At 49.6% G+C, this 14569-nt stretch overlaps 1 protein-coding gene across 2 annotated transcripts in view; it reads right to left on the bottom strand.

The window, feature by feature from the left end:
* LOC149453271 (uncharacterized) overlaps positions 1–13725 on the bottom strand; it is a 227083-nt gene extending 213358 nt beyond the window's left edge. Inside the window, exons 1-11 of one of the 2 annotated variants that reach the window (XM_089688194.1) lie at positions 13584–13725; positions 12811–12924; positions 12185–12322; positions 11973–12098; positions 11734–11890; positions 11521–11618; positions 11333–11393; positions 7035–8192; positions 6837–6923; positions 6521–6720; positions 6277–6415 (exon numbers count right to left, since the gene is read on the bottom strand). In XM_089688194.1, coding sequence (XP_089544320.1) covers positions 6277–6415; positions 6521–6720; positions 6837–6923; positions 7035–8192; positions 11333–11393; positions 11521–11618; positions 11734–11890; positions 11973–12098; positions 12185–12322; positions 12811–12924; positions 13584–13670 — 2365 coding nt within the window. In that variant the 5' untranslated portion in view covers positions 13671–13725. The remainder of the gene's footprint in view (positions 1–6276; positions 6416–6520; positions 6721–6836; positions 6924–7034; positions 8193–11332; positions 11394–11520; positions 11619–11733; positions 11891–11972; positions 12099–12184; positions 12323–12810; positions 12925–13583) is intronic. The other variant, XM_089688193.1, reaches the window with a different exon arrangement.
* Between the last annotated feature and the right edge of the window lie 844 nt (positions 13726–14569).

Here is a 14569-nt window from a genome sequence, read left to right as displayed (position 1 = left end):
CCTTTTCCCAGAGGTTATGTTACTCCATGTGCTAGCATCCATCTTGGATTTCTGCTGAGCATGATGGGAATCTTTTATGCCTTCAGGTCTCTGAGGTCCATCCCCCAGAGGGGTGTGGCTGAGTACATATAAGCCTGGGATCTGCACATGCTCTTTGCACTTGTGTCTTGTGTCTTTGTCTTGCTACAGCTCTGTGTATACGCTCGTGACTCTTCTGGTATTCTGACTCGGCTTGTGACTAAGACCATTCTCTGCGTTTCCCTTTGATCTGACCTTCTGTTGCTGAACCCGGCCCGTGACCTGTGATTCTCTGTCTACTGTTCTGTACTGTTTTGTCCCGTTGTTATTGACCCGGCTTGTCTGACTACGCTATTGTCATTCTCACCAACTACACGCCATTGGCGGCGGCCATTACCGCAGCTGGGGTGTCTCGGGGGCCGCGACCTGGTCCCTGGTTGCGTCAAGTCCATCCCCACCATCAGGGGCCCTGGTGAAGGGCAGCCTGGGACTTAGACTCCGCGCCCTGAGGGACTTCAGTCTGTTGGTGGTGGTTGTCGTCAGCCAGTGCGTTACCCTGCCACTAGGCCTACCTGTCCGTTCCACGGCCCTGCCCTGACATTACACAAGTGCCATGAATCCTGACGGTGCAGGTACGCCTTCACTTCCTATGTTGGTTGCCAGACTGGATCAACAGGATCTCCTGTTGGATCAGTTCGCTCAGGCGTTGCAAACTCTGCTGGCACGCACCGCGCACCTTACTCCTGGTGTTATTAGGCCGGTTGTCACTCCGGTGGTCGCTCCCGCTGCTGTTCCGCTTGCTGTGCCTACCGCCGCGGCTGATGCGGCACCCGCGGTGTCCAGAGGTATGACCGGTTCAGCCCCTCTTCCACAGCGCTTTGGGGGTGAGCCGAGTCAGTGTCGTGGGTTCCTTAACCAGGTGGGGATTTACTTTGAATTAATCCCCTACGCTTTTCCGACTGAGAGGTCAAAGGTGGGTTTCCTCATCTCACTACTCTCAGACAAGGCCTTGGCCTGGGCGAATCCCTTATGGGAGAGGAATGACCCCGTGATTCACGAGTTTTCCGGTTTTGTCGATGCCTTCCGTAGGGTATTCGATGTACCGGCTCGCTCCGCCTCGGCTGCCAAGCTGCTCATGTCTATGCATCAGGGTTCACGGACCGTGGCCGAGTACGCCATAGAGTTTCGTACCCTGGCAGCAGAGGTGGGTTGGAACAATGAGGCTCTGGTGGCTGCGTTTTCTCAGGGTCTTTCTGATGCATTGAAGGACGAGATCGCAGCCAAGGAATTGCCTGTGGAGCTGGAAGCACTAATTTCCTTCCTGATCCTGATTGATACCAGGCTCAGGGAGAGGCCTTCACTCAAGGAACGCCTGCGGAGGCCTTCCAATCGACTGGCACCTGCGTTTTCTATCCCACCCATTCCTCCCTCTCCTCCCACGCCTCCTGGGGATAGATTGTCTGGTGGTGAGCCCATGCAGCTGGGGTTTGCTCGCCTTTCCGAGGGAGAGCGGGCCGCTCGGCGTCGGGAGGGTCGCTGCCTGTACTGTGGTCTTGGTGGGCACTTTCGGCTGTCCTGTCCGGTCCGTCCGGGAAACGCTCGCACCTGAGATCCTGTCGGGGACAGATCTTGGGTGGAGTCTCCTCGTCCCCGGCGTTCCGCAGAGATAAGCCACTGATCACCGTTGTCCTCTCTTGGGCGGAGGGCTCGGTGACGGCCCAGGCGTTGGTAGATTCTGGGGCTGGCGGGTTGTTTATGGACAGCTCGTTTGCTGCCCAGCACTCCATTCCCCTGCAGGCTCGAGTTACCCCATTGGTTCTCGAGGCGATAGATGGCAGGCCCCTGCAACCACCGCAGGTTACCCACGAGACTATGCCAGTTGAGGTAGCTATTGGGGCTGTTCACAGGGAGTTGGCCTGTTTCCAGGTGATTTCTTCTCCGCACTATTCGGTGGTTTTGGGGTATCCCTGGCTCCAGATGCACAATCCAACCTTCAATTGGCAAACTGCCGAGATTCTCTCGTGGTCTTCACAGTGTGGGGCCGGGTGCATCCGTGGGCCGGTTAAGGTGTTGTGTGCCTCCTCAGACTCTGCGTTGCCCACTGATTATGGGGAGTACCAGGACGTGTTTGATAAGGTACGCGCTGGTGCCTTACCTGCTCATCGTCCTTACGACTGCGCCATATCCTTGCAACCCGGTGCCACTCCTCCGCGTGGCAGGGTGTATCCTCTCTCGGTTGCGGAGAATAAGGCCATGGAGGAGTACGTTGCGGATGCGCTTTCCCGGGGGCACATTCGTAAGTCTACTTCCCCAGCAGGAGCGGGCTTTTTCTTTGTAAAGAAGAAGGGTGGTGAATTGAGGCCTTGCATCGATTATAGGGGTCTCAATCGAATCACCACTAAGAATGCCTACCCGATTCCCTTGATTACTGAGTTGTTCGACCGCCTTAAGGGGGCAACAGTCTTTACCAAACTTGACCTTAGGGCGGCGTACAACCTCGTACGGATCAAACAGGGGGATGAGTGGAAGACCGCGTTTAACACCAGAACCGGTCACTACGAATACCTGGTGATGCCCTTCGGGTTGTGTAACGCGCCCGCAGTTTTTCAGGAATTCATAAATGATGTCCTTCGTGACTTGTTGCAGCAGTGCGTGGTAGTTTACTTGGATGACATCCTGGTTTACTCTGCCTCCATGGAGTCCCATATCCAGGATGTCAAGCAGGTGCTGCAACGATTACGTGAGAACGAACTTTTTTGTAAACTTGAGAAGTGCGAATTCCATCGATCCCAAGTTGCCTTTTTAGGCTACATCATTTCTGCGGAGGGATTCTCCATGGACCCTCAGAAGGTTTCGGCAGTTCTGCAGTGGCCTCGTCCCAATGGCCTTCGGCCCATTCAGCGCTTTTTAGGTTTTGCCAACTACTATCGGAAATTCATCAGAAATTTCTCCACGCTTGCAAAACCTCTCTCAGACCTAACCAAGAAGGGCAGCAATCCTCACGAGTGGCCATCCGAGGCCATCGTAGCTTTTGAGGCTCTGAAATCCGCCTTCGCTTCGGCTCCGATACTGTCTCATCCCAATCCTGGATTGCCCTTCGTCCTTGAGGTTGATGCATCCGAGACAGGAGTAGGCGCTCTCCTGTCTCAACGTCGGTCGCCCGATGGACCCCTACTTCCCTGTGGGTTCTACTCCAGGAAGCTTTCCTCTGCAGAGTGCAACTACCAGATTGGAGATAGGGAGTTGTTGGCAATCATTCTGGCTCTCAAGGAATGGAGGCACCTGCTCGAGGGCTCCGCAGTTCCGGTCCTCATTCTTACCGATCATAAGAACCTGACTTATCTTTCGGAGGCCAAAAGATTGACACCCCGTCAAGCCAGATGGGCCTTGTTCTTGTCGCGGTTCAACTATGTGGTCTCCTATTTGCCTGGTTCCAAGAATGTCAGGGCTGATGCATTATCGCGGCAATACTCTGAGTTGTCCAGGGAGGACTCTGAGCCAACCTCGGTCATACCTCCGGATCATATCCTGGCTGCCATTCGTACCAGTCTGACTTCTCCCCTTGGGGAGCAGATTTTGGCGGCTCAAACTGACGCTCCTCCCGAGAGACCGGAGGGTAGATGTTTTGTACCCGAGGGGTTGCGCACCCGTCTGCTGCGTACCTACCATAACTCCAAAACTGCCGGGCATCCGGGGAGGAACCAGTTGTCTTGGGTCGTCTCTCGGTTGTTCTGGTGGCCAACTCTCCGTGCCGACATCGCCTCTTATGTAGCGGCATGTTCGATCTGTGCCCAGAATAAATCTCCACGGCATCTTCCAATGGGTCTTCTGCAACCCATTCCCAATGGGGAGCGTCCTTGGTCACACCTGGGCATGGACTTTATTGTAGACCTCCCTGTGTCTCGGGGTCATACGGTCATCCTCATGGTCGTCGATCGTTTTTCCAAAATGTGCCATTGTATTCCACTCAGGAAATTACCAACAGCGCAAGAACTGGCCACGGTCTTTTCCAGGGAGATTTTTCGCCTGCATGGGTTGCCCAAGGTGATTGTCTCGGACCGCGGGAGTCAGTTCGTGTCCAGATTCTGGCGCGCCTTCTGCTCCCAGTTGGGCATTAGTCTCTCCTTTTCTTCAGCCTACCACCCGCAGTCCAATGGGGCTGCGGAGCGTTCCAATCAGGCCTTAGAACAATTCCTTCGGTGTTATATCTCGGACCATCAGGACGATTGGGCCGATCTCCTGCCTTGGGCTGAGTTTGCCAGGAACTCAGCGGTCAACTCCTCCTCCGGGATGTCCCCCTTCATGGCCAACTATGGGTACCAACCCGCGGTATTACCTGAGAGGTTCTCACCACAGGACATTCCGGCTGTGGAGAACCATCTTGCTGCCCTGCGTTCTTCATGGGGGCAGATCCAGAGGGCTTTGAGGGACTCGGCTCAGCGTCAGAAGTTCCAGGCTGATCGCAGACGGTTGCCCGCTCCTTCATACCAGGTCGGCGATCGGGTGTGGTTGTCTACTCGTAACCTCAATCTTCGGGTGCCCACACCCAAACTAGCTCCCCGTTTTGTCGGTCCTTTTCGCATTCTCCGCAAGGTGAATCCGGTGGCCTATGCCCTTGCCCTTCCACCTGGGATGCGGATCTCCAATATCTTTCATGTATCACTGTTGAAACCTCTGATCTGCAATCGCTTCACTACCTCTCTGCCTCGGCCCCGTCCCATTCGGGTTGACGGTCATGAGGAGTATGAGGTGAGCCGGATCCTGGACTCTCGATTGGTGCGCGGCCGATTACAGTTCCTGGTTCATTGGCGCGGTTATGGTCCCGAGGAGCGTTCCTGGGTTCCTTCCGCGGATGTCCATGCTCCTGCCCTCCTCCGCGCGTTTCATACCCGCTTTCCTCGGAAACCTTTTGTTGAGCCGCGGAGGGGGAGGGGCCCTTGAGGAGGAGGTACTGTCAAGGTCCTACCTTTTCCCAGAGGTTATGTTACTCCATGTGCTAGCATCCATCTTGGATTTCTGCTGAGCATGATGGGAATCTTTTATGCCTTCAGGTCTCTGAGGTCCATCCCCCAGAGGGGTGTGGCTGAGTACATATAAGCCTGGGATCTGCACATGCTCTTTGCACTTGTGTCTTGTGTCTTTGTCTTGCTACAGCTCTGTGTATACGCTCGTGACTCTTCTGGTATTCTGACTCGGCTTGTGACTAAGACCATTCTCTGCGTTTCCCTTTGATCTGACCTTCTGTTGCTGAACCCGGCCCGTGACCTGTGATTCTCTGTCTACTGTTCTGTACTGTTTTGTCCCGTTGTTATTGACCCGGCTTGTCTGACTACGCTATTGTCATTCTCACCAACTACACGCCATTGGCGGCGGCCATTACCGCAGCTGGGGTGTCTCGGGGGCCGCGACCTGGTCCCTGGTTGCGTCAAGTCCATCCCCACCATCAGGGGCCCTGGTGAAGGGCAGCCTGGGACTTAGACTCCGCGCCCTGAGGGACTTCAGTCTGTTGGTGGTGGTTGTCGTCAGCCAGTGCGTTACCCTGCCACTAGGCCTACCTGTCCGTTCCACGGCCCTGCCCTGACAGGTGTCCAGTATCTCCTCATTTGTTGGGAACATGACGTTATACTGAGGAATGGAGATGGACCTTTCATATGGTGTCCAGTATCTCCTCCTCATTTGTTGGGAACATGATGTTATATTGGGGAATGGAGATGGACCTTTCATATGGTGTCCAGTATCGCCTCCTCATTTGTTGGGAACATGACGTTATATTGAATGGAGATGGACCTTTCATATGGTGTCCAGTATCTCCTCCTCATTTGTTGGGAACATGACGTTATATTGAGGAATGGAGATGGACCTTTCATATGGTGTCCAGTATCTCCTCCTCATTTGTAGGGAACATGACGTTTTATTGGGGAATGGAGATGGACCTTTCATATGGTGTCCAGTATCTCATTTGTTGGGAACATGACGTTATATTGAGGAATGGAGATGGACCTTCCATATGGTGTCCAGTATCTCCTCCTCATTTGTTGGGAACATGATGTTATATTGAGGAATGGAGATGGACCTTTCATATGGTGTCCAGTATCTCCTTCTCATTTACTGGAAACATGACGTTATGTTGCCTTTCTCAGCTTTACCGGTCCAACATTTGCCAATATTCCAAGAGGTTTGTTTAATCTTCATAGTTTAAACTAAAAAATTAAAAAGGAAAAATATGAACCATGTCTCCATTTAGCACTCATTTCTCACCTGTGCCTATAGTTACAGGATATTCCTCCTCCTTAACCTTCACCATTGTTCCTATCTCCGCTGTAGGCTCGTGATCACCTCTGACATCGGTTTCATTTTCCTCTTTATCCTCAACTTTTACATGAATGATTTCTCCTTCCTAAAACCACAAAACAAAAGAGGTTGATAGCCCAATAAACAAAGAAATATAATCCCACCAGGTTTAGAATCACTTTTAGAGCTGTAGGTCCTCAGTTCCACTTACTTGTATATGGTGAGGGATGGTGTGACCTTCCTGTGTGGAATCCCGGGAATACAGAGGCCGGGGACATCTCTCTGGTGGGTTCCCATGACTGGACCCATCTACCTGATGATGGTGAGGAATGGTGTGACCCTCCTGTGTGGAATCCTGGGAATACAGAGGACGGGGACATCTCTCTGGTGGGTTCCCATGACTGGATCCATCTGTAGGAAACACACACACGGACTGAATCCATTGTTTCTATTTGTTTTTCAGATGATGGGGGATCTAGGTGGACTCTCCGTACTGCTCTCTCCTTTACAATAAAGTCTCCTCTTACCCGGTGATGTGAGGGGTGGCTGATTGTCCATCATGACGTCCTTGTAGAGGTCCTTGTGTCCTTTCAGAGCAAAGCCTTCCCTGGACTCTGAAAAGCAAAAAAAAGGTCACCTGATCACAGGACTTCTCTGGTGTGCAACAACTCGTCTTCTCTTAGAGAAACCTTTCCCGCACTCTCAAAAGGAAAGAGGGATCTCACCTGCGTGTTTACTCTGGTGTTTAAGAAAGCGTCCTCTCTCTATGAAACCTTTCCCACATTCCAAACAGGAAAAAGGAAGCTGGCCTGTGTGTCTTCTCTGGTGAGCAGTAAGTACTCCTTTCTGAGTGAAACATTTCCCGCACTCTGAACATGAAAAAGGACGCTCGCCCGTGTGAGTTCTTTGATGAGCATCAAACGCAGCTTTATAGGCAAAAGACTTCTCACAGTACGAACATGGATACGGCCGCTCACCCGTGTGTCTTCTCTGGTGGGTAAGAAGGTGCCCTTTCCGAAAAAAAGATTGACCACAGGTTGTACATGAAAAAAGACGCTCCCCTGTATGACTCTTCTGGTGTCTAAGAAGGTCTCCTCTGTAAGTGAAAAATTTCCCGCACTCTGTGCAAGGAAAAGGACGCTCACCCGTGTGACTTCTCTGGTGTATAGTAAGTAACTTTTTCTGCATGAAACATTTCCCGCACTCCGAGCATGAATAAGGACGTTCCCCCGTGTGACTCCTCTGGTGTATAACGAATGCTGCTTTCTGAGCAAAAGATTTCTCGCACTGTGAACACTGAAAAGGACGCTCGCCTGTGTGCCCTCTCTGGTGGGTAAGCAGGTGCCCTCTACGGCTGAAAGATTTGCTGCAAACTGAACACGAATAAGGGCGCTCGCCTGTGTGAGTTCTCTCGTGTCTAAGAAGGTCTCCTTTCTGGGCAAAACTTTTCCCACACACAGGACAGGGAAAAGGTCGCTCCCCCGTGTGGCTTCTCTGGTGTCGAAGGAGGTCCTGTTTCGATGTGAAACTTTTCCCGCACTCCGAACATGGAAATGGAACTTCGTGTTTGTTTGTCCTTTGATTTACAGCAAGCGATGACTTTGATATTAGGAATTTATTAGCCTCAGAGGATGTGAACGTTTTATCTTCTCCAAGTGTTTCAGTATCTGAATTACTGGAAGTAATCCCATGGGGTTGGGGCAGATCAGAGGATCTATCCATAATTCTAGGATGAACCTTTTTGGAATCAGGATTAGTAAGAGAAGCTTGAGAATCAGAGAGATGTGCTGATCTGTTTCCATGGTGAAGTCCAGGATGTACATTTTGAGTAACATGGTTTAGTTCTGTAGAATGTTGCATTATGACGTCATCTTCTTTATAATCTGGAGAGAAGATAAAATACGTGTTCTGATCAATACGTTCTTCTGTTGGAAAGAAATGTATTATCGCCATTAAAAGCGCGTTAATACTTGTCATTCTTCAGTCAGAAATCATCTGTGCTGGCCTATTATTCAAGAATTTCCCAAAACTCTGGCATGAAATCACCAAGGTCTTCTCTGAAGCCCGTCCCACCACCTGCTCCCTTGACCATGTCCCCTCACAACTCCTACGACCTCCCTCCCCCTCCATCCTACGCTCCCTCACCCACATCTTTAATCTCTCCCTCTCTTCCGGCGCATTCCCCTCGCCTCTGAAGCACGCGCACATCACTACCATACTTAAAAAGCCCTCCCTGGACCCCAATGACCCAAGCAACCTTAGAACCATCTCCCTGCTGCCATTTACATCCAAACTCCTCAAGCGCCTCGTCTACACCCGCCTATGCTCTCACCTCAATGACAACAACCTCCTCGATCCCCTACACTTCACCAAAACCTCCCTACTCAAACTCACCAACGACCTGCTAACCGCCAAAGCTACTGGCCACTACTCAGTGCTCCTACTCCTCGACCTCTCCACGGCCTTCGACACAGTCAACCACCCCCTCCTCCTCAAAAAACTACACTCCCTCGGCATCAGAGACTCCGCTCTCTCCTGGCTCTCGTCCTATCTATCACAATGCTCCTTCAGCGTTACCTATAATGCTGCCAACTCCCCCTCACTTCCCCTCTCTGTTGGGGTCCCTCAAGGCTCTGTCCTCGGGCCCCTTCTATTCTCCATCTACACCTCCTCCCTTGGCCAGTTCATGCACTCTCACGGCTTCAACTACCACCTCTATGCCAACGACAAACAAATCTATCTCTTGACCCCTCGCCTCACCCCCTCAGTCTCCGCCCGAATCACAAGCCTACTGAACGACATATCAGACTGAATGTCGCTCCACTTCCTTAAACTGAACCTCTCCAAAACCGAGCTCCTAGTCTTCCCCCCAGCCCGGACCCCCCCCACTGACTTCTCCATCATGTCCAACAATGCCACCATCAGGCCCCCCCCGCAGGCCAGAGTACTTGGTGTCATTCTGGACCCCAACCTATCCTTCCAGCCCCAAGTCCAATCACTAACAAACTCATGCAGACTCCACCTCCGCAACATCGCCAAAATTCGCACGTTCTTAACCCACTAAACAGCTCATCCACTCCCTCATCATATCACGACTCGACTACTGCAACTCCCTCCTCACTGGCCTGCCTCGCCACAGGCTATCCCAGCTTCAGTCGATCCTGAATATGGCAGCCAGACTCATTCACCTTACCAACCGCTCCGTTTCCGCCACCCCCCCCCCTCTGCCAATCCCTCCACTGGCTTCCGATTGCCCAACGGATCAATTTCAAAATCCTAACACTGACGCACAAAGCTGTCCATCATACTGCCCCAAATTACATCACCGACCTAATATCCAAGTACCATCTAAAACGCACTCTCCGCTCCTCACAAGACCTGCTTCTCTCTAGTTCCCTGATCTCTTCCTCCCATGCACGCCTCTAGGATTTCTCCAGGGCGTCACCCATCCTCTGGAACTCCCTACCCCAATCCATCAGACTATCACCTACTCCCCTCTCCTTTAGGCGCACCCTGAAAACCCACCTCTTCAGGGAAGCCTACCCCACTCCTTGCTAATTGCCGACCTCCTCCACTCCTCCTACCACTCCATCCCCCACAGCTATCTCCTCCTGTACCACTATCCCCTCCCTCCTAGATTGTAAGCTCGAAGGAGCAGGGCCCTCGAACCCCTCGTGTATCACATTGTATTGTTACTGTACTGTCGCATGTTCTGTCCCCCTTTGTAATGTACAGCGCTGAGCGAACTATTGGCGCTTTATAAATACTGTATAATAATAATAATGAAATCAATTACAACCAGGAACATTATGTTGAGGAACGGAGATGGACCTTTCATATGGTGTCCAGTATCTCCTCATTTGTTGGGAACATGACGTTATGTTGAGGAATGGAGATGGACCTTTCATATGGTGTCCAGTATCTCCTCCTCATTTGTTGGGAACATGACGTTATATTGAGGAATGGAGATGGACCTTTCATATGGTGTCCAGTATCTCCTCCTCATTTGTTGGGGACATGACGTTATATTGAGGAATGGAGATGGACCTTTCATATGGTGTCCAGTATCTCCTTCTCATTTGTTGGGAACATGACGTTATATTGAGGAACGGAGATGGACCTTCCATATGGTGTCCAGTATCTCCTCATTTGTTGGGAACATGACGTTATGTTGAGGAATGGAGATGGACCTTTCATATGGTGTCCAGTATCTCCTCCTCATTTGTTGGGAACATGACGTTATATTGAGGAATGGAGATGGACCTTTCATATGGTGTCCAGTATCTCCTTCTCATTTGTTGGGAACATGACGTTATATTGAGGAACGGAGATGGACCTTTCATATGGTGTCCAGTATCTCCTCATTTGTTGGGGACACAACGGTATATTGAGGAATGGAGATGGACCTTTCATATGGTGTCCAGTATCTTCTCCTCATTTGTTGGGAACATGACGTCATATTGAGGAATGGAGATGGACCTTCATATGGTGTCCAGTATCTTCTCCTCATTTGTTGGGAACATGACAGTATATTGAGGAATGGAGATGGACCTTTCATATGGTGTCCATTATCTTCTCCTCATTTGTTGGGAACATGACGTCATATTGAGGAATGGAGATGGACCTTCATATGGTGTCCAGTATCTCCTCCTCATTTGTTGGGAACATGACAGTATATTGAGGAATGGAGATGGACCTTTCATATGGTGTCCATTATCTTCTCCTCATTTGTTGGGAACATGACGTCATATTGAGGAATGGAGATGGACCTTCATATGGTGTCCAGTATCTCCTCCTCATTTGTTAGGAACATGACATTATATTGAGGAATGGAATGGTCTGAACATGTGATGATGAAGATGTGAAGGTCTTCTTTTTCTTGGTTGATTTTGGTCCTTTGGTCATTTTGTTATACTTGTAGAAGTAAAACGAAATGTGAACTGTTTCTGTTATTAATGTTTACTACTAACATTGCTTCCTTTTTAAATTGTTATTCCAACCTCCTCTGCAAACTGCTAATTACCTCTCACAATCATCTGTTCTTCCTCTTTAACTTCAATTTTCATGTCAATTGGTTCATCACCCTAAAATCATAAAATAATAGTAAAAAGATGTTTAAATTGTGAGCACGACTCCCAAGACTACAAAGAGGAACATGACCTCACACAGATTAGAATTACTTTTGAGTTATAGTTCCTCAATCTCACCTACCTGATGATGATGAGGGCTGGTGTGAGCTTCCTGTGTGGAATCCCGGGAATACAGAGGATGGGGACATCTCTCTGGTGGGTTCCCATGACTGAATCCATCTGTAGGAAACACACACACTGATTGAATCCATTGTTTCTATGTGTTTATCAGATGATGGGGGATCTAGGTGGACCCTCCGTACTGCTCTCTCCTTTACAATAAAGTACCTCTTACCTGGTGATGTGAGGAGCGGCTGATTATCCATCATGACGTCGTTGTAGAGATCCTCATATCCTTCTAAATACTTCCATTTCTTTGTCCCATCATCTTCATCTAATTCATCATTAACTTCTTCTTTCACAATAACCTTAAAATCAGTCAGGCTTTCGCTCTGAATGTATAAGAAATAAAAGATAGTAGTACCAAGGCAAGAATTGTACAGCTAAAACACAAATTGCATATTAGGCTTTTACCTGACAATCCTGTGGGATCTGGTGGTCCTCCATCATGACGTCCTTGTAGAGATCCTTGTGTCCTTCTAAATACTCCCACTCCTCCATGGAGAAATAGACAGTGACATCCTGACACCTTATAGGAACCTGACACACACAATGATACAGTCACCATCCAGACACATCCCTTGTCTGTTACTGGAGAATGTCCCAGAATTCCCAGCACCGCTCACCTCTCCTGTCAGCACCTCAATTATCTTGTTGGTGACTTCTAGAATTTTCCTATTGTTGTGTCTATCAGGAGTCCGAAAGTGAGGTAGAGGCACCTTGACAGTCACATGGTCACCAGACTTCTTGACAGAAGGGAAACTCTGTATTGAAAAAAGAAATATCGATGTCACGTGACCTCCCAGAATCCTCCTCACCTCTCTGGTCAGGTCTGTGTTTTATTAATAGAGATAGGAGTGATGTCATGTGACCTCCCAGAATCCTCCTCACCTCTCTGGTCAGGTCTGTTTTATTAATAGAGATCAGTGATGTCATGTGACCTCCCAGAATCCTCCTCACCTCTCCGGTCAGGTCTGCGTTTTATTAATAGAGATGAGAGTGATGTCATATGATTTCCCAGAATCCTCCTCACCTCTCCAGTCAGGTCTTTGTTTTATTAATAGAGAGGAAAGTGATGTCATTTGACCTCCCAGAATCCTCCTCACCTCTCTAGTCAGGTCTGGGTTTTATTAATAGAGATAAGAGTGATGTCATGTGACCTCCCAGAATCCTCCTCACCTCTCTAGTCAGGTCTGGGTTTTATTAATAGAGATAAGAGTGATGTCATGTGACCTCCCAGAATCCTCCTCACCTCTCCAGTCAATAGGTAGATGATCTCCAAGGTGAGGTCCAAAATCCTCTGAGTCAAGTTTTCCTCGTCCATCTTCATCGAGGTGGTCATGTGATCTATACAGGACTCTCCTCTCTGTAGGACGGGTAATAATCTGAGAATTATTTGAACTCTAGGGCTCCGGACTATACAGCCCACATCAGTTATCCATTGTCTATCCTTTATTATTGCTGTTTGCTAAGTGAATGACTGTCATGGATCTCCACATCTACCAATGACGGTGATTGTCGAAAGTATTACTATTGTAAAGGATTACACTCGGAGTGCTTCTAGGTAGTTATTATTATATACAGATTATATATTCATCCTACATATGTAGTTGGACGTTAGATATTTGTAAGACATCACAGTGAGGATGAAGAGGACGGACATGACGATGGAGGAAGAGGATGGGAATGACTATGGAGGAAGAGGACAGACATGACGATGGAGGAAGAGGACGGGAATGACGATGGAGGAATAGGACGAGAATGATGATGGAGGAAGAGGACGAGAATGACTATGGAGGAAGAGGTCGGGAATGACTATGAAGGAAGAGGACGGGCATGACGATGGAGGCAGAGTACGGGCATGACGATGGAGGCAGAGTACGGGCATAGCTATGGAGGAAGAGGACGGGAATGACGATGGAGGAAGAGGATGGACATGACGATGGAGGAAGAGGATGGACATGACGATGGAGGAAGAGGATGGACATGACGGGGGGTTACAGGGTGAAAATAAGATCTTATTACCTCCTCTTCTGCCAGTTCCAGCAATGTCTCCTCTCTACTTCCTCCCAACTCACTGATCACTGGGAACTTCCACTTCATATGTGACATCACTTCCTGTCTGCTTCCAAAATCACTTCCTGTCTGTGCGGACCATTCAGTATGTGTGAGTGCACCACCTTGTTTTGGACAAAGGAATGGCAGCTTTCATTCTAGGCGTTGCACAATCAAGCTTCTGAAGTATGTGGGGGACATACTCCGAGACTCTGCTCTCTCCTGGTTCTCCTCCTACCTATCGCAGCGCTCCTTCAGCGTTACCTATAACTCTGCCTCCTCCTCTTCACTTCCCCTCTCTGTTGGGGTCCCTCAAGGTTCTGTCCTTGGACCCCTTCTCTTCTCCATCTACACCTCCTCCCTTGGTCACTTGATAAGCTCCCATGGCTTTAAGTACCATCTCTGTGCTGATGACACACAAATCTATCTCTCTACTCCTCACCTCACCCCTTCAGTCTCCACCCGCATTACTAACCTACTAAGAGACATATCGGTATGGATGTCACTCCACTTCCTCAAACTCAATCTTTCCAAAACTGAGCTCTTAGTATTCCCCCAGCCTGTGACCCCTCCCCTGACTTCTCCATCAAGATCAATAATACAGCCATCAGTCCCTCCCCTCATGCCAGGGTACTAGGTGTAATCCTAGACTCCCATCTGTCCTTTCAGCCCCAAATCCAATCGCTGTCTAAATCTTGTAGCCTTCACCTCCGCAACATCTCCAACCTTCGCAACTTCTCCAACCTTCGCAACAACTCCAAGATACGCCCGTTCCTAACCCTGGAAACCACTAAGCAACTTATTCACTCCCTTGTTATATCTCGCCTTGACTATTGTAACTCCCTCCTCATTGGCTGACCTCATTGCAGGCTATCCCCCCTCCAGTCTATCATGAATGCTGCTGCCAGACTCATCCACCTCACTAACCATTCTGTATCTGCCAATCCCTCCACTGG

This window comes from Staurois parvus, unplaced genomic scaffold (assembly GCF_062004578.1).
Source record: "Staurois parvus isolate SC_StPar_1 unplaced genomic scaffold, SC_StPar_1.0 ptg000449l, whole genome shotgun sequence".
Lineage (NCBI taxonomy): Eukaryota > Metazoa > Chordata > Amphibia > Anura > Ranidae > Staurois > Staurois parvus.
The sequence above is the reverse complement of the archived record's forward strand: the minus strand, read 5'-3'. Positions and strand labels throughout refer to the sequence as shown.